Source organism: Haliaeetus leucocephalus, unplaced genomic scaffold (genome assembly GCF_000737465.1).
Source record: "Haliaeetus leucocephalus isolate CR32 unplaced genomic scaffold, Haliaeetus_leucocephalus-4.0 Scaffold395, whole genome shotgun sequence".
Classification (NCBI taxonomy): Eukaryota; Metazoa; Chordata; class Aves; order Accipitriformes; family Accipitridae; genus Haliaeetus; species Haliaeetus leucocephalus.
Genome location: NW_010972831.1, coordinates 909,264 through 929,056, shown reverse-complemented (window position 1 = coordinate 929,056; position 19,793 = coordinate 909,264). Strand labels below are relative to the sequence as shown.

Sequence of the window (19,793 nt, the reverse complement as noted above, 5' to 3'; positions counted from 1 at the left end):
GACCCCACACTCCAGCCCAATTTACAGGATTGCTTTGCATGCACAAACCCCCGCCCAGTGCCAAAAGGTACTGCATACCCCGCGCCCCGGGGCAAGCATGGGCACCACAAAGGGATTTGTAGAAAAACTAAAGGTTTATTATTTTTTTTTTTAATAAAATACATCCTTACAAAATAACCATTTTTCTCCCATGCTGAGGGACTGGGCATGGTTCTTGCCGGCTCTCCTTCCCTCCCCCTCTCCTCAATTTGGAGCTGTCCAAGGATGCTGCTGGGGAAGGAGAGGCAGTGATGCTCTCCCCAGGGGCTTCAGGTGCGGGATGTCCTGGCACAGCCAGGGCACACCAGGCAGGGTTCAGTGGGAGCCCTTCAGAAGAGCCTGCAAAGGCAGCAGACCCTAGTGCCCTGCAGCAGAGCTTCTGGAGGGCCCCGAGTGTCCCTTACTTTAACCCACCCCCAGCATCGCAGTGTGTCCCACCAGACGCAGGGTACCGGGCCGGCTGGACCCTGCCCTGGCTGCAGGGTGCCACGTTCCCATGAGCCGGTGTCAGATGCTGCTCCTGCTGGCCTTGGGGCTGGCACATGGTGGTGACAAGGGATGCAACTGTGTTTTAGGGGAGGAGGAGGAGGAAGAGGGTGCAGGTTTGTCGGTCAGTGTGGATTCTGCCAAGAGAGAGAGGTGCACGGTGATTGCTGGTGTCTTGCCCCCCACTGCCCCTCTTCAAGCAATGCTGCCATTGAAGATGCAATGTCAACCCCACATCCCGCACCCAGTGCTGCCCCATGCGCTTGCCTGCCCTGGGAAACACTGACCCCGGGTTAGACATTACAGCCCATAGCTCAGATCTCCTCCATGCCTTCCCTGGAGCCCTGCTGCCTTTCCTGGGGGCCTTGGGGTAGCCCCAAGACCCATAGCTCTCACCCCTGCCAGCTGTATGCTAGCAGGGCTGGGGAAACACCACTCACCTCTCACTGCGTGTTGTCCAGCTCCTTTTCCTTCTTATGCGACTTTGACTGGAGGTTAAATGAGAGAAAACAATGATTCTTTTACAGATCTGCCCCTTCTAATGCCAGGGAAAAAAATTGGTTGAGCAGAAACTTCTAACCCCTAATGTATAAGCACATTTTCAGATGAATTAGAGGGGAGCTGTTTCGTGTCCTATGAAAGGCCATGAAACATCCCACGGTCACAGAGATGTTCTCAGAAAGCAGAAAAGGGGACATTTTCCAGTTTGCTAAAGCACTGGTGTCCTGGTTTTGGCTGGGATAGAGTTAATTTTCTTTCTAGTAGCTGGTATAGTGTTATGTTTTGGATTTAGTATGAGAAGAATGTTGATAACACACTGATGTTTTCAGTTGTTGCTAAGTAGTGTTTATATGCTAAATCAAAGATTTTTCAGCTTCTCATGCCCAGCCAGCAAGAAGGCTGGAGGGGCACAAGAAGTTGGGAGGGGACACAGCCAGGACAGCTGACCCAAACTGGCCAAAGGGGTATTCACAGAATCATAGAATCATTTAGATTGGAAAAGACCTTTAAGATCATTGAGTCCAACTGTCAACCCAACACCACCATGCCCACTAAACCATGTCCTGAAGTGCCACATCTACGTGTTTTTTGAACACCTCCAGGGATGGTGACTCAACCACTTCCCTGGGCAGCCTGTTCCAATGCCTGACAACCCTTTCAGTAAAGAAATTTTTTCTAATATCCAATCTAAACCTCCCCTGGCGCAACTTGAGGCCACTTCCTCTCACCCTATCACTAGTTACTTGATAGAAGAGACCAGTACCCACCTGGCTACAGCCTCCTTTCAGGTAGTTGTAGAGAGCGATAAAGTCTCCCCTCAGCCTCCTTTTCTCCAGACCATATGACATCATGCCCAGTATAAAATGGGGGGAGATGGCTGGGGGGGCAGATAGCTGCTCAGGGACTAACTGGGCATCGGTCAGTGAGTGGTAAGCAATTGCATTGTGCATTGCTTGTTTTGTATATTCCAATTATTTATTATTATTATTATTATTGTAATTTTATTATTATTATCATCATCATTATTTTCTTCCATTCTGTCCTATTAAACTGTCTTTATCTCAACCCACAAGTTTTACTTTTTTTCAATTCTCTCCCCCATTCCGCTGGCCTGGGGGGGAAGTGAGCAAGAGGCTGTGGTGCTTAGTTGCTGGCTGGGTTTAAACCACAACAACTGCTCTGCCCCTGCTTCCCTTAAAGCAATGCAAGCATTACCAGATATTGGAATATCTGGGGAAAAAGGAGGGAATAAAGCTATTGTCTATGAGTCACACAGAAGATCTGTAATTTTGGAGAGGAGATTCATGGATCCCAGTCTCTGACAGTCCCAAGGGCTCAGGATTCCCACTAGCTCAGGAAGGTGCCTGGTTGCTCCTCAATACTAATGTTGTTTGTGTTACAGCATCATTAGTCATGCACATATGCACGCTCACATACCCACAAGAGCCTCTGCAGGGGAGGGACTTGCTGTTACTTACAGGCTCCTGTTCTGCGTATTTGAATTTCTTCTGCTTGTAGTAGTCCCGTCCTTGGAGAAAATGCAGCAGGAGCAGGTCGCAGAGGACAGAGGCCTTAAATCAAAGTGCAGTTAGGGTTGGGGCTGCCCTCCCAGCTCACCTATGCCACCTTGTACTTCCAGCTTGTTCCAGTTTGCCCCACAAATTTGGGTCACTCCTGCTTCAACCCACAACATGGCAGCTGCTAAAGAACGTACAGCCCCCAAATGTCAATTTAGGACAGAAGTGAAGGGTGCTGGGTTCAATACTGGGCAATTTAAGTCGACAGAAATTGTTTTCACTTCAGGTATATGCAGAGCACAACACCCTCCAGGTCATGCTGAAGTCTTTAATGACCATAACCAAATAGGATGCTGTTTTTCTGTCATGCATGAAATACTGCCCATCACCTCCAAAACCCCCTCAATACCAGCTCTAACTTGAAACTGTCAATACACCAAGACATCGCGCTGCCACGAAAGCCTGCCTTCCCCTCACTCGGCAGGGCAGTGGCTCCTGCTAGCAGAATTCACATCAGCTGGTGGTCAGCAGGAGTCTATTTGCCTGAGCTAGCGAGGCAGGAGAGCACCTCCTTTCCCCCTTTTGCCCATCTCCTGTTGCCTGAGTGGGAACCAGTATTTCACTGCAGCTCAAGGACACTTCCCCATGGATGTCACAGGCAAGAAGAATAATCTGAGAGTCTCTGTATAGAGTCTGGAAATATCTGAACTTACCACTCCAAAAATACCAATTCCAGAGCCAATTGTGGTCATAGTCGGGATGATGTCAAATTTGCCTGCCTGAATAAAATTGGAGAAAATAGGTGATATGTTACAATCAGCTCAGGGGGAAAAAAATGTGTACGATAGCTGTAGGTGGGGCTCAGCTAAAGTGCCTTGCTGCAATCCAAACCACAACCACAGCACAGAGAGAAACAGAAGCTGAGTAAGGGCTGGTTTTAAGCTCATTGGTCAAAGAGAAAAATATGGTAGGTTGGTTTTAGGGTGACAAATTGAAATTACTTTGCTTCCTGTATTTTCAATGTTAAAAAAAAAAGAAAAAGTACATCCTTTAAATATTCCCAGTGGGAATACAATGAAGAAAGCCTTCTCTCCCAGTGGGAAGAAAAAGACAAATAGAAAAATGCAAATGTTCAGCTTTTGGAAATATCAGTAAAAGGTTTTGACTTTCCACAGTTGCCCCTGAACCCATCATGATGGTTTTTGGGACAAAACCACTGATCGAACTGCAGCTGATACATGTAAGCTGTAAAATGGGCTTCCCCTCTATGTTCCCTTCCCTGGCACTTCCCAAGAGCTGCTGTGAGCGAGTCAGCACCTGAGGAAACTACTCGCACTAGTTTTCCTGGCCCCACGAGACCCCCATGCTGCATTACACAGCTGGTACTTTCCTGAGGACATGGCACTGACGTGCCAGGAATCGGGGGGCGAACCCAGCGCCTGGCCACCCTTACCTTGCCATTCACCAAAATGTCAAACCGGATCCCAAACACCTTGTAGAGTGTCCTCTTGTCTGTCCCATCTTCTTTGTAGTATTTGGCATATCTGTCCAATTGGATGGCAAGTGTTAGTGGCCTGCCAGGGTGTCTAAGAGCCCCCTGCAACCCAACGGCATTGGGATCTTGGTGGGCTGCAGAGCAGGACAAAGATCTGCAGATGTGCTGTCACAGACCTGCTCCTGACCCTCTCCTTAACACCCCCGAAGGAGCTGGGCTGTTGGCACCTCTCCCCTCTGTGCCTCAGTTTCCCTGCCTGCAAGTTGGAGTTAAAGCTCCTGCTTGTGCTGATACCTGATGACCCCAAGCACTATGTGACAGTGGATATTAGTGCAGCACTAGTGGCAGCTTCACACAGAGCAGCAGTTAGAGCAGCAGCTCGTGCCTAAATGTCATGCTGTGGCTGAATGCTTTGAAGTGTGGGAACACGTGAGATGACCCTGTACCATCTCCAGTTTTCCAAGGGGTTTCCCAAGAACTCAGCAGAGCAGGAGAGTCTGCAAGGGGGAGGAGATGTACAGGGAAAGGCAACAGGGTAATTTTGAGGCCAGGGGATGGATTATCGCTTTTCGCATGCTATTCTAAAGACAACACTGCTGTCTGGCATTGCAAAGGTAGTGAGTATTTTGGAGAACAGTCCCTTATCTTCCACCATCCCTTGAGTGCTGTGGGATCCTGAAAGATGTCACCTCTGAATTCTGCCTGGAGAGTTAACAGGGGTCTCCTTACCTGAAGTTGAAGCCTGGTGAAACATTACTGTCATCATTGTAAAGGCCGTGGAACTGGTAAATGGGTTTGCAGTACCGGACAGGCCAGTCAAGGTCGCAGTTCCAGTCGATGGTGATGCCCACCACTCCACCCTGCAGCCGAGAGGGGAGTCATGAGGTTGCCCCTCCTTGGACCTGGCCCACATGGAGAAATGCTTTCCCTCTTCATGTGTGGCCTTTCTCAATGCTATGAGGTGTCCTGGCCTGGCTCTCCAGGGTACATGGACCCCACCACTGCCTCAGCCCGCCTGGGCAGCCTCGGCTTTGTGTCCTGTACATCACCCTATGTGGATGCGCTTGCTTCTGCCCTAAATGCTGGATACACAACTAAATTCATGTCCTCTTGTTCCTGATCAGCACCCTGTGACCAAGGCATGGTCCTGAGAAACAGTGCTTACTGCAGATCCCTCATGGTCCTTGTGGGACAGCCTTCCCTTGCCTGATTTTGCCCACAAGATTCGCCTTTCCTGTGGCTTAACCCTGCCATCAAACCATTAACGTCACAGGGAAAACCAAAGGCAATTTAACATAGTCATAGAGGAGAGTGAAATGAGCCCATGAAAATCAGAAGAAAACCTCGTCTAAGAGAAGTGGGCACCTGCTAGGAAATGAAGCAGTCCCTCCTGAGCTTGCTCCAGGTTGCAACTGGCTGCGCCTCAGAGGCTCTTCTTTTTGCACCTTTAATATATGCAAGCCTCCGATTTTATTTAGTGCCTGGCAAAGTTAGCTTAAGGCTCTGCAGCGCAGAAATAGCAGATACTCTTGCATACCAACCTGAGAAGCGTGAGGCAAAGATGCATTTTTGAGCCTGGGGAGAGGCTGCAGTTTGCACTGTGCAATGACCAGTATTTGACCATCCAGCCAAGGTTTCTGAGCTCAGTCGGATGGGATTTGGCTACGCAGCTCTAGTTATTCGTTGCACAAATTAAAACAAACTGAGCCCTGGATTTAATGCCAGCGGGTCAAATCTTGCCGATCTTACAGGGGAGTTTCCAAGAAAGGCTTAAATATTAGGCCATGTCCAAGGAGATTCATAATCTTTAAGAGCTAATTCTGACACTGCCTCATGAGTCCTTGAGAAAACAGATGCCTCATGTCTCAACAGCTTGGGGATGATTGATCTGTCAGTGTCCCCCTCCCCATGTCAGCAAGAAACATTGTTTGAAATTGAAGTACCTTAACAGCCAGGAAGGTAAAATTCTGACCCGATTCCTTCACTATGTATCCCAGGTCAAACACAGGGCATAAGGAATCGGTGACTTTGTGATAGGTGCATTTCTTCAGGTACTGTTTGGTAACACTCTCAACCAAGTTGCGCCTGTGAATGAAAAGAGAGTGAGAAAGAGTCTGAATAACCCAATAATTTGGGTGGGAGAGGACCTCTGGCGGTCCCTGGTCCAACCTGTTGCTCAAAGCTGGGTAACGTTAGGGCCTCGTCTTCCTCCCCTACATACTCATCAGACCCCACTGAGGGAGAGCAGGCCCTTTCCTCCAGCCCTGCCTGGTTTCTCCCACCCCATCAGCAACCCATTTCCCCTGAACCTCCTCCTACAGAGGAAGCCTCTCTGCCGTTTTCTTTCCTGCAAATGTTCTCCAGTTCTGCTTTGGGTTTGCTGCTTTGCCTGCTGCCCAAACCCAGCACCCATCTGCCTGTCTTCACCTCTTCTAGGAAACCTTTCTCTCATTCCTCAGCTTTGCCAATCCTTCCATGGCCTCCACCATCCCTCCCAGCTGCTTCTCCCATTTACACATCAGCTGATCCATGGGCTCTGCCAGGCAATGCTCCACACACCAACAGTTTTCATCTGGGACAGCACATGGGTAGTGTATCCCACAGCTTTTACGTTTAGCTGGACTTTGCTATCTCCTCCAGAAAGGGTGAAAAGGAAAGGACAATGTCTTGCCTTCCACCCCCACTCTGCTCTTTCGCCTAAAAATAGTCCTTCTTTGAAGCCTCCCTGCCCCAGATGTTTTGGAAGACTTGTGCCTTGCTCAACCCCAACCCATCGTTTATGCTCAGCAGTTAATTAGCAGCAGTGATCAAAGGCAGGAAGTTTCCCCATGACCCTAGCTGGCTTCGGCTCAGCCCCTGTAACAGCAGCCAGCCCGGCCGCCCTCAACTGCCAGGGCCTGCTCTCCCCCACCATGTCCCCCCTCCTGCCTGCCCTCGCTCAGGTTGCCACCTCTCCTTGCTGCTGGTGGGGGATCCTCTCTCCCAGCCACCTCTCGGGGTGCAGCGCAAGGTTGGCTCGAGATTTTGCCAAGGGTGCTGGCTGCCAGGGTATTTAACCTTGGCTACAGCGCAGGGACGCGATCGGCTTAGAAAGAAGAATCTGCTGTCTTCAGCACAAATAGCTTCTGTTAATTTGTTCCAAATCAGATATATAATCAGTGTCATCACAAATCCTCTTATGTGTGCACCCTCAGCCAGCGGCACCGTTTCCAGCGCTGCCTGGAAGGGGCCGACCCTATAATCCATTGCAGAAACAGGTGGGAACTGTGATGTTAAGAGGGGCCTCTGCTAATTTTGTGATGTTAAGAGGGGCCTCTGCTAATTTTTGTCCTGGCTGCTCACACACCACTATGCCATGTAGTATTTTACTATTATCTTTAGGGAGGAAAAGGGAGAAGAAAAATGAAGAGTCAGAGAAACTATTTTCATGTGCATCAGGTGAGGGTAACTCAGGGGACGTTAATTCCAGAAACCTTCTTCCCTGTAACCACAGCTACCAGCTGAGGTGGGACAGTTTTGGGAGGGAAATGTCTCAGTTACTATCAGCTAATGTGGTGATCAGTGCAGCAGTTAGAGTAGTCCTGGGCTTGCTGATGAGGGACAGCATCCTCTATATCAAGCATCCAGCTACACCCATGGTTTTCCCTGAGAGACACAGCTGGGGGAACCGAGCAGAAGCCATCACCCCAAACGTTCTCTTACCTGGACACCTTGAACCTGGGGAAGGTGATGCTGTTTTTGATGAACAAAGTGAACTTCTCCGCTTCTGACAACAGGGCAGGACTGAAAAACAGAAGTGTTGACATGTGTCCATCACTCAGCTCTCCAGCCTCTAGGGAAAGCCCCATTTGGTGGAGATTCATCTAAACTGGGACAAGCAGGACCCAGAAAAACTGGTGATCTCATCCCTTCCCTTTGTAAGTGAAAGATCCCAACAAGGTGCAGAAAAGCCCCAAGGAAGGATGGAAGTGCCTGTTAGGGGACAGAGAGGGCGTTAGGTGCTGAGATTTCAGTTAAGAAACCCCAAAAGCACAGTGAAGTGGCTGGAAGAGAGCTCAAGGGCCTGCATACTTCCCTGGGCTCCTTGATGGACCTGTGGCTGTCCCTGTGGCCCCCCTGCCAGGAGGGGAGACAAAGAAGAAAAGGACTTTGCATCTACCAGGAGGTGCTTCATGGTGGCCTGTGGAGGCTGGAGATGGAGAACATCTCATGGACAGAGCACAACTTTACTCTGAAGGCAAACAGGATAGACGGGGGCTGCTGGTCCAGGCAAAGAGCACCCAGCAGAGATGGGGTGAACTGCCAGCAAGGTCGGGAGCAAACCAGGCCAGGAGAGGCGCAAACCCCCTGGGGAGTCTGGGCAGCATGTACAGCCATGGGGTCTGCATCAACCCAGGCTGTCCTGGCAGCAACCTGCAGAGCACCGGCTTGCTCTGCCCTAGACTGGGTGCTGCTGGTTCAGCTGGGGTGGGACCAGGGTGGAAAAGGGGACAACAACATCATTCCTTACCTGGGAACATGGTCATCAACTTCAACGGGGCACCAGCCAAAGATCTCACAGGTCTTCACAGAGCTGTTGAAATTCACACACTTGCCTGTCATGAGCCCTGTGGGGAAGAAAGACAGTGCTCACACCCCTGCATACTGGGAAATCCCAGCCTCACACTGGGACGGATGGGATCTGGTTGGAGCTTCAGCCCTGCCACAGACATCCAAGGCAAAAAATACTCAGGGCTTTTGGTGCCCCTTTACAGAAGGGGTAATTAATTGTGGCCTCTCAGCTTGGGGCAGTGGTTTCTCTTGCACTATTGTACAGGGGAGCAACTGGGCATTTTTCTTGCTAAAATACACCTCAGAAAATGCCGAGCTGTTAGCATAGCACTGTGGGGGAAATGGTTTAGTCTTGATTAACCTTTTGTTGGCAGAGCTTTTTGCAGCTCTGGTATCTTTCAGAAAAGGGAAAGCGGGACCAGCCCAGGTGGGACCCTCACCTAGCATGTCAGAGGCTTTTCCCAAACCCCATCAGCTGGTGGTCCAAAGCAGGTCCCCCTGCCAGACACCCCAGCTACGTAGCTTTGCCAGGGCACACTGTGGTCAGCGTGTCTCACCAAAAACACTGCTGCCGAAGCCTCGGGGCCCGTGCCATACCTTGTCCCTGACGGCTGTATTTCCCTTTGCTGCAGTCGCTGTCCTGCTTGCAGAGCCCGGCATCTGGCAGCTGTTTGGAGAAAGCAGGCAGCCGCTTCTCAGCATCACACCCTGAGGTTTTGGTCCCTCTGTCCCTCCTGCTTTACCAGGCAGCGTTTTCCTTGGGGTAAACGCTGCTCAGCTGCAGCCAGAGCCTTGTCCATACACCGCTTCCCAACCAAGGATGTCCAGATTAAGCAGGAAGAATAGGGGATTTCTTTTTTAAACTCCAGGCAGATGCTTTTATTCAAGCCTCAAGTTTGCTCTGCTTGATCATCTCAAAGGGAAGAAAACTTAAATGGATGCTGGCCGTTTTTCAGCAGAAGAAAAAGCCTTCATGTAGCACTCGCAAACCAGGAACGATAAAATGGGGCCAGGCTCAGGCTTTTACTAAACCTCTCAATGTAAGAAAAACTCCTTCCCCAGTGCCGCCACCACCACAACCCCCGAAATTACAGAAGCTGAGGCTGCTGAAGGAAGCCAGTGTGCTTACCTCTGGGCATTTTCCTTGTTTCTGTCCAGGGGTGACAATGAAGTTGGTCATCACCACGAACGAGCTGTCCCCCTGTGGAGACACAGCCAACAAGATCACAGCCAGCACGGCATTTTCTGATGGAGTCTCTGCAAGGAGCCTCTCCCTGGGGCAAGGGGTAGGGCACCCAAACCACCAGGCAGACGGCACCTTTCTCCCTAACTTTGGGTCCTCTGCCCTCTGCCGCACCTCAGGAAGCTGGTGGTGGCCCTGGGGAGCTGCAGTGCCACCAGCCCCAGGGACAGTGGAGGACCCCCCTTGCTGCCCAAGATGCTCATCTGGAGGCACTGGAGGACCCTTGATCCTTTTGGAGGCCGCCTCAAACGTGCCCCATCAACCATGGCAGGTCCCAAGCACTGAATGCTTCCCAGGAGTGATATGTGGACAGAGGTTTGTGGCAGGAGGAACCTGCTTTCCACCACAGGCACGCCATGTCATGGTTAGCCCCATGGAAAACCTACACCGAGGAGCCCATCTGCACACCAGCATGTGGGGAAAAGCGGCCATCAGGACAAAAGCAACCTCCCTAACCCATCCACCCACCCTGCCTCCTTACCTGGGGTGGGAAAACGTAATCCACCACATCCCAGATGTGAGGGCCCATGACACTCTCGTTGGTCAGCGTCAGGCCTTTCAGCTTCACCGAGACCGAGCTGACAATGCTGTCCTGAGACTGGTAGCCCTTCTCATAGAGGAAAACCCACCTGGATAGAGAAATGGGGTGGAAGGTGAGCGGGTGAGCATGGCCACTGGCACTCATCCGCAGCAGCCCCAAGTCCTAGCACATTACTGTGGAATGGGGCTTCTTCTACCGAGTCTCACCTGTGGTTTTATTTGCCAAATTTCCTCTAGCTGGATAAGGGATGTGTTGCTGAACTCTCCCACCCTTTGCCCGAGGCATGCAGTAGCTGCGGGACCTGACTTCCATGGTGGGGTGTTTTATTTTGTGGACTGGGACACATTTTGTGGTTGGGGATGTGTGAAGGCAGGTGGAGCAGGGTGGCCATCGGCCATTTGGGATTTAAGCCTGCAGCAGGTTTGCAGCTTTCTGGGCTCAGCGGCTCACCCGGACCCTCCTGATACGCTTCATAGGCACCCTCCAAAAAGCAGTGCCTCTAGGACCAAGACAGGGGTAAGTCTGGACATGGCTTATGTCCAGGGCCACCATTCCCCATCCAGCAATGGGAACCATGGAGCCTTGGCCCCAGGTGCAAGAAGGCTGCAGGAGCAGGGTTGAGGACACTGCTGTGACCAGCATGGGGTTTTTCCCTGTGTTTCCCAGTCCATCGCACAGCCATTAGGGTCAGCTCCTGACACTATTTAACCTATGGCATAAACAAGCTGCTGCTGGATTAACTCTGACTCAGGGAGACTATAAACATGGGCAAGCAACCATTTCGGGTGGTGATCCCGGAGGCGCAGAGCATTCCCGGCGCTAAAAAAGGAGCGATCTGGTTTTTGTCCCTGCCACCACGGGCACCGGTCCTGCTGGCTGTGACAGAGGCAGCGCGCTGCTTGTGGGACGGACGGCCTGTGACACCAGCCCGGTGTGTCAGCCTGTCCTCGGGCACCTGATCGATGGGCACGGGGGAAAATGGGGGAACCCCAGGTGCTGCCCAGAGGTTGGCCCTATGGGTGCTGGACCTTATGGACGCCTCTTGGGGATGGTGCTTTTTGGCTTGTAGCCCCATCGGCATCCTGGGACAGGGGGCAAGGGGACCTCAGGGATGGCATCTACCCCAGTAGCTGGGGATGGGAGCAGAAATTCAGCAGTGCTGCCACCCCAGCTGGGACCCCCAGCTCCAACCTTCTCCTCCATGGCAGAGGGCCATACTGGGTTATACTGGTTACACTGGGCATCTTTCCCAATGACCTCGAGGCTGCAGGAGGCTGTGAGCTGGGCAGCACCATGGTGGAGTGTTTCTCCAAACCCGCCTCCAGCACAACCTCTGCCACTGCCACCTCATCCCTCTCTGGCAGAGGTGGCTGCAGGCACACAGGGCTGGGCACCCTACTGTGAGACAGCCTCCCCACGGCAGGGCAGGATGTGGCCCCCACCCTGCCGCTGAGCCACGGTCACGACAAACAAGGCGTCATTTCCCCACCGTGCTGTAAATGCCACCTCGAGCCCTGCCCAGGTGGTTAAAGTTCCCTGGTGTTACTCCCCGATGTGGCAGTCGCCAAGGTCTCTTCCTTCGCCGGCCCCATCCTGCGGCTCAGCCCGCAGCCTCCTCACATGCAAGCTTTTCAGGAAACAAAAGCCAGAAAGCAATGTCCAGCTGGGGAGGGCCTGGCATCGCCTTGCTAGCAGCGATACCGCCTTATTTCAGCATATCAGCAGAAAGAAGAGCTGCTCCCCAAGGGCAATGCTGGGTCTCTCGGTGGGGTCAGCCCCGCGTCCCTCCTCTGCACTGATGGCACTGTCACACGTCCCTCCAGCACAGCCATGCATCGGCAGGTGTCCCCGCGAGCATCCCACACCTGCTGCCAAAGCTGGGATAATTGTAAATAAATAAATAAATAAATGTCTGCCAGCCAAACTTGATTTCAAAGAAGAGAAACTCTCAAGCAGGCAAGGAACCAGAGGCAGTGCTGCAGGCAGCGAGGGGATGCCAATGGCCGGTGGGGCTATGGGCAGCCGCAATCACAGGCAACCCCTCGCTAGCGGAGCCTGACCCCACCAAAACAACAAAAGTTTAGGGATTACAGCAACTTTATGCCAACCTCCTCCCCTCTGCCCCTGGCTGTCATCGCCAGGCTGGTTCTCCTTTTGCTCCCTCCTAGCTGCCTGTCCTGTTTTAGCTGGGTTGCTTAAGCCACGTTTCCTTAGGAAGTTCTGCTCTGAGCAATGGTCTCTGCTGGTTCCCCATCTGCAGGAGTGGCTGCCCCTGGCAGGGTTTGCCGGAGCCCTGGGGCTTCATGGGCTCAGCCCTTTGGAGAGCCAATGCTGCTCCCAGTAACGCCAGTCTAGGCTAGTGCAAAACCCTTCACAATGGAGCATCGTTGACACCTTGGCTCAGCAGCAGCTTGGGATGAGGATTACCTTTGTGAGCCAAAGCGCTGGTGAGCAGGGTGGGAGTGACGTGGGGGTCCCACAATGACCCCCTGGGAAGCTTTTCCCCCTTTCCAGGAGATCTGTGCTAAAAGCAGGGATGGGCACCACTGCTCCCCAAAGCTACTAGCTTGCACTGAGCCCTGGGAGCTACTGCCTCTCCTTTGGGCTACACTACACACCCTGCACCCCCAAAATACCCAGTTTTTCCAACTCATAGCCAGACACACCCTCTCCCAGCAAATCTCCTGCCATGGGGCCCTTCCTGATGGAAGGGTGCTGGTCTCTCTCGAGGGCTGAGCCCCCAGCAGCCGTGGGGGGCACAGCAAAGATTTTTATCAACCATCACATCCCACAGCACAGCACATCATCCCACACCAAGGGGACAGGGACCGAATCGCCGTGGCAGGAGCAGCAGCCCCGGGGCACCCGAGGACACGCATCCTCGCACGGCTCTGAGCCCGCCTGCTCCACTCACTGCCTTTTTTAAGCAGTTGCTCTTGCACCACGGCTGCCTCCCACAAGCAAAGCAAACCAGGGATTTGGAGCGAAGCTCCGTCCCGGCTCCAGACACTGGGCTGGCCCTGCCTCCCCAGCGGGGTGGTGGACGAGGAGATTTATGGTCCTGTCTCGAGCCGCTTGGGTCTCACAAATCACCGTGCTGGCCCCAGCTGCCTCTTAGTTAATATAAATGAAAATAAAAATAACAACAGATTCTCAGGCCACCATCCAGCAGCTCGAGCAGGATTTGGATGTGGCTCAGCGAGGAGACGGGGCCCCGGCGCTCAGAGCGGGGCTGGGCAGGGATAAGCCTCCAGCCCGCACACACAGCAGCTTCTGGGGAGGATGTGGGGACCTGTGCGGCTGTCTGGAAGACCGATGGTGGGACACTGGGCTGCGCAGGAGTGGCCACGCGCAGAGGGACGCGACGCCATCAGCAGTAACACCCCAGCCCTGCATTGAGATACAGGAGCCCCTTCGTTGCCGTTGCTTTTTAACCTGGTGGCAAAGCATTAATTTGGGGGAAAGTGGGCGCCGGGGAGCCTTACCCGATGATGTACGCCAGGACAATGAGCTGGATTAGCCGGAAGGTCAGTCCCACCTTCTTGTTCCTCACCAGCACCATCCTGGGGGTGTCATACTCGAAGAGGAAGGAGGACACCTTCTCCATGCACTTCTGCCCCATGGCTGTGCCAGGGTTGTGCCGCAGCCTCCTGCCAGCCCTGCTGCTCGCTGCACCGTGGGTCGGGCCGTGCCCACAGCCTCTCGTGCAACTCCTCTGTTTGCAGAGAGGAGGAAAAAAAAAAAAAAGAAAGAAAAAAAAATGATAAAAACGCTATCAGCGTTGCTCTGTGTACATCTGGGCTGTCGGGTTTCCTCCTCTGTGTGGGGACGGGGTTTCCTCTTCCTATAAGCTCTGGGCTGGGAGCAGCTGGTGCCCTACATGGTCCGGGGGTGGGACGGGGTGCGGGAGGGTGCAGGGCCACTCCGCTGTCGAGCCCACGTGCCACCAGGATGGAGCTGCCCGCCGCAGGGGGATGCACCCTCGTCCAGGCAGGGGCTTTCCCTGCAGGCAGCACTTGGGGGGCAAGCAGGGACCACGAGGCATCCCTGGGGGCAACATTGGGATGGAGGAGATGGTGGGGGTCCTGGGAGAGGATTTTAGGACCTGGGGTTGGGGTATCATCTTTCCTGCCCCAGCAGCCACCTCAGGCTGTGGGTCTTCTGTTCTTGTCCCTAACCCATGTCCTGCTCTGTCCCTCAACGACTGCCCCGGGAAAAGGGTCGGGAAAGGGGAAGGTGGGGGCAGAGGAACCCCAGCCCAGCAATTCTAAGCTGACCCACGGGGCAGCCGGGCTCCCAGCTTGGCCCTCTCCCGCAGTGAGGCCGCCTAGCTGGGGCTTGGCTGGTTCCCAGTGCTTGCACAGGGCCAGGCTGGGCGCATTTCAAAGCATTTTCAGTATTTCCAGCATTTCCTGAAAGGCACGGCCATGAGCAGGGCCAGGCGGACAAGCCTGGGTCACAGCGAGGGATGCTTGGTGGGGTGGTGCAGACACCACTTTAAGTGAGTATCACTGACAAGAGGGCTGGATTTGTACATGCCAGACTGAAATTTGTGGCCTGACCTTGTTGCAGTGGGGGTTTTGGCTCATTGCTGGGGAAAGCGCAGAGCCCATGGATGGGGGACCCTGTACGCATACTGCATCCCACCAGGCAGCCTCAAGGGTGCAGTGCCACAGGGGTAAGCTCTTTGCTGGGGAGCACTGGCACTGAGGAAGGTTGTTTCTGGGGGAAACAGAGGATATTTCGCCCAAAAAGCCCAAAGCCCGGCAGCTTCAGCACTCTCCACAAGGACAGGCTCCATCCTGTGAGCCCTGGTTCATCTGCTGCCTCCCGTGACCTCAAAGGATGCGCTGGCTGCCTGCAGCCACCGAGGCTGAGACAAGCCCCCTCTGCAGAGGGAAATGGGTTTGGAAATATGGAAAAGTTTAACTTGCTGGGTTAAATCTTTCCTTTCCAGAACATTTCTTTTCACATCATCGTCTCTCATGTTCAATTGCCCATCACTTGGCATCATGTTGACCTATCAACTCAATAGTTTGCAGACCCGACAACCGCGAAACTAGTGGAACGAATCAATTATCTTTGCTGGGCAATAGGGAAAACGGGGGAAAAAGCAGATGAACCATTTATCCAAATTTTTTGGGCGTACCATGAACCTTGGGAATCAAAATCAGATGATCCCACATTACAAGTGACATGACACCATCCCAACGCCCCAGTCCTCAGCAACATGGAAAGCTGTCAGATGGGGAGCCAAAAGCAAATATAAAATGCTCATGCTAATCCTATAAGATTGAAGGCTGATACTGCTATTGAGTGGAGCAGACAAACCTTATAAGCTTAGATATCCGTCAGGAGAGAAGCAAATAACTTACTGTATGAAACAAGGCCTTTTAGGGAAGGCTGCTCACCCTTGCCAAAGCCATGGGGATAATGAAAATAGGACAGCTAAATTTAACAGCAAAATGACTTGTAAAGGAGTCACTTCTAACCTTCTCTCTGGTACTTGGAGTCAATAAAATGGTTATAGCATGGATTTAGCTAAAATACTTTCCATTGGGAGATAATATGCATCTCCCATTTTAGTATCTCTTGGAGCCACGTTGCAGTCGGCGAGTGGCCGCGGTCGAGGCGATGCGGGAGCAGGGAACCCCAGCACAGGAGCACGCACAGGGCCTAGGTCTTCTCCTGGGCTGCTATCAGCACCCAGCATGGGCACCCTCTTGGCTATGGCACCCAAATGTTTGAAAAAAATCATAGCCTAAACCCTCCTGGGCTTGCACACCACCGTCGCTCACACCTTTCCCGTGCCCATGCCATCCCTGGGTTTGCCACTCTTTCAATTACTTTATAACAGGGACTTTAATAGGTTTGGGCTGGCATTGCTAAGCTACCTGGCCCCACACCAGCAATGTGGGGGTGTGAGCGGTGCCAGCTGGCTGGCATGCCCAGCTGCCTGCCAGGGCTGCATCCTCCACACCCCTGTTTGCGGTGATGCTTTTCCCGGTGATAACCCACATGAGCTGCTAACTCTCCTCCCCACCACTGCCAGGTGGTTATCGCAGGGAATTATTCTGCTTGGGCTGTGAAATTGTTAAATTACCTGCCCAGACAGGGTGGTCACCTGCCAGGACATGATGAGTTCACAGGGCTGCGATGCTTTCTGCTGCGGCTCAGGTGCTGGGCTGTCCTGATGTGAGGTCAGGGCTTACTTTCTGTTTGCAAGAAAAGTAATATCACCTGCTGTGATAATAAATATATTACTGTAACACCTAAACAAAAAATAAAAATACAAAAAGAATTAGTGGAAAGAGGGTTTTATAAGCATACTGTGTAAGGTGCAGCCCAGAGGAGTGCCCACAACCCGCTGCACAGACGCTTGCACAGCAGCTGTGACCTTGGGGATGTTTTTATCTTGGGTTCCTGCAGACGCAAACTTGTACGATGCTGTCGATACACAGTCATTTCCTCTGAACAACTTTTGCATCTCTCAGCTGCTTTCAAGCAGAGCAGTCGGGAGGCCCCAGGGGTGCTCTGCCTGCAGTGATGAGGTGCAAAGACTGGGGATGCTGCTGGAGGAGCGGCAGCAGCTTGAGCTCTTCTGCAGGTCCTGGGCACTGAGGCTGGGTTTGCCCTGGGCACAGAAATTCTGAGCTGGGCTTGACCTCCAGCTGCATGCAAATATGGGACCAAGCAGGGTGGGAGCATGACGATGTGGGGAGACAGAAGGCAAAACCAGGTAGAGATAAGGAAAATGAGCCCATCTAGCTCCACTGCCCGCGGGAGGGGAAAATGGGAGCAGCAACAGCAAATGAGGCCCTAAGGCCTCTGTGTCAGTGTCTGGAGTTGCAAAGCTCCGGGACCAGATTTCCCAAATGCTCTCCTGGGTCAGCTGGCATTGCCCGGTCCCCAGCACCAGGCTTGGCCTCATCCAGCATCTCCTTCAGCTCCAACTGGGTCAGATGCTGAGGGCGTCAAGGGCTGGTGACCCACCGAGGGCATCCCTGGCAGTGCTGCGCAGGGTTAGCACAGGACTGTGTCCATGGCTGCAAAAGCAACTCCTTCCCCCTACCTGTTAAACAAACTCAACCTCTGCTTGGGCCTGTTGAGAAAAAAAAAATGCAAAAAATGGTATTTTTAAGGGAGACATTTGGAAATGTGAGTTCATCCTTGCTTCGAGCTGGGACATGGACCCAGAGCATGGAGGAGATGCTGGGGTGGTCTGAAAGCCTCTGCATGGGGCTCGAGCCCACCTGCACCCATGAAAGCAAAGCTGTGGTAGGCATAAAAACTACCGGGTCTTTCCAGGCTCTCAGACATTTCTTTTCCAAAACCTTCTTGGGGGGAAAAAAAAAAATTAAAAAAAAAATATAGATGAAGCTCATTACACAATCCAGACTCATGCTTGGCAGCTTCCAGCATGGAGCTCTGAATTTCAGCACAAAAATGTGCAGCATGCTGCAAATCTGGGGATGGGGAGGAATAACACAGTGCTAAGTAGATTTAAAATATGACGGTGGGTGCAAAGGGGACCTGCGGTGGCTGAGGTCGCCAAGAAAAGCCCCTCCAAGTTGGTGGCTCTTCACAGCAAGTTTGGCCACCACGGGTCCCCTTGCCCCCACCAGCCAGAGGAGATGCTCACGCTGCCCTGCTGGCAATGGGAAGCGGGGGTGGTGGAATAAAATTGGCAGATGAGAGCAAGCGAGGTCCCACGAAACAGCATGTTCAGTTTTCTTTCCAATTTTAACTTGTCCTTGACCTCTCTTCGCTCCTTCCCAGCAGGGCTGGCTCCGCTCTGTGCCCGCCCCAGCGCAGACAGATGTTTTTGGTGGTACTCACCCCACAGAAGCGGCATTTCCATCCCCGGTTGCTGCGGTAACACGTCACCCTGGAAATACCTCGGCAGTGGTTTAGCCAACGCCAAAGCAAACACATGAACCTGAGATGCTGGGGGTACCGAAGGGCGTCAGCAGCCCTATTCCCATCGCAACCACTGGGAGCGTGGCATGCACACCCCGTGGGGCAGCTGAACGCTTGCCATGGGGTACAGGGACCCTTGGGGATTTTTTTCGAGGGGTAACACCCGTTTTCTCAATTGTGCCTCTGAAAGACATGCATAGCCCTAGCGGTGATGGTCCCCAGCCATCTGGGGACTGATGGAACAACAGGTGGGGAATTTGGGGGATTTTTGCCTTCACTGCTGTGTGCCGAGACAGCGCTGCATCCTCAGGAGCAGCTGGTACCGGGGACCAGTTTGAGGATTACCTCCAGCCATGGTGGTGGTGGGTGCTGCCCCTCCTGCACCAACACCGGAGACCACTTCTGCACTTGGAAAGAAGAAACAAAGCAACGGCCCTTTCCAAAAATCAGCGTTTGCCTGGGTGTCCCACGTCCCTCTTTGTAACCCCCTTTGGGTTACAAAGGTTTTGGGTTACCCTGTGCAGCAGCTTTCTCCTGCTCGTAGCACCGGGAAGGGGCACATGGGGCCACATCCCAGCAAAAAATGCACCATGGGCGGATGTTGCCATGAACCCAGATTTGCTCCAAAACATGACCCGCAGCTGTGTCAGGATTTTCCGCTCAAAACATGACCATGGGCAGAGTTCCGGGCAATGTGGAGATGGAAACGCATGGCCCTGAGGCCCTGTGCCACCTGCCAGAGGAGGCCAAGTTATTTAATTATTACTTATTTAATAATTACTTCTTGTGGAGGTCATTGCAGGGCTTATTTAAACCTCCTCTCTCAGCTGGGGGAGATAAGGTGAGGACTATTCTGGATACAGTCAAAATTAGCACTGTTATTTGTATTCTTGTGCCCCAAGAGCGAATTAGCTGGTACTTTAAAAAATTCCCAACAGTCATATCATGCCACTCCTTTCATTTCGCCTTTGTCGTCCCATGCCAGAGACAAGCTCAGCTCCATTTCTAGTTTGGCTGCTCTGAAAACCCACAAGAAATCCTGATCTGGTGAGCACAGCTCCTTTTACGGCTGAAGAATGCCCTCAGGCACTCTGTACAGCTCCATGGGCTCCCAAATGTCCCCCAAATCAGCCAAAAATGGGGTAAGAAAAGCAAAAAAAAAATAAAATTAATAAACCAACAAAAAATATCCAACAAAAAACCCCAGAGTCATCCAGTAAAATTGCGTTTATTTCTGTAATTTCATAAGTATAAAACAGATCAGCCCAATATTGTGTGAACAGAGTGGATTGTATGGATGTGACCACAAGGAGCCTTCCCACGTCTTCACGGCACACCTGGCTATTTACAGTCGGACAAAGGACAGGATTTAGGAGGCAGAAATTTAGTGGAAAAATATCTCTCATATAATAAAATAGGAAACCTTGTTTCTTTCAACTCTACCCATGCCTCAGATAACACCCTCACTCCCCCCACCCCCTCCCTAGGCCACCGAACCCT

The 19,793-nt window shown here is 52.5% G+C and overlaps 1 protein-coding gene across 1 annotated transcript; it reads right to left on the bottom strand.

Annotated features, from left to right (window-relative positions):
* Positions 1-200: 200 nt before the first annotated feature.
* On the bottom strand, positions 201-14,158 carry P2RX1 (purinergic receptor P2X, ligand-gated ion channel, 1). The gene is made up of 13 exons (XM_010573507.1): positions 13,859-14,158; positions 10,314-10,461; positions 9,719-9,790; positions 9,187-9,256; positions 8,549-8,645; positions 7,741-7,821; positions 5,982-6,123; positions 4,768-4,898; positions 3,997-4,087; positions 3,257-3,322; positions 2,505-2,597; positions 966-1,013; positions 201-662 (listed from the first exon to the last, which is right to left on the bottom strand). The coding sequence occupies exons 1-12, from the start codon at positions 13,993-13,995 to the stop codon at positions 969-971; spliced, it is 1,173 nt and encodes a 390-aa protein (XP_010571809.1). The 5' UTR covers positions 13,996-14,158; the 3' UTR covers positions 201-662; positions 966-968.
* Positions 14,159-19,793: the final 5,635 nt, after the last annotated feature.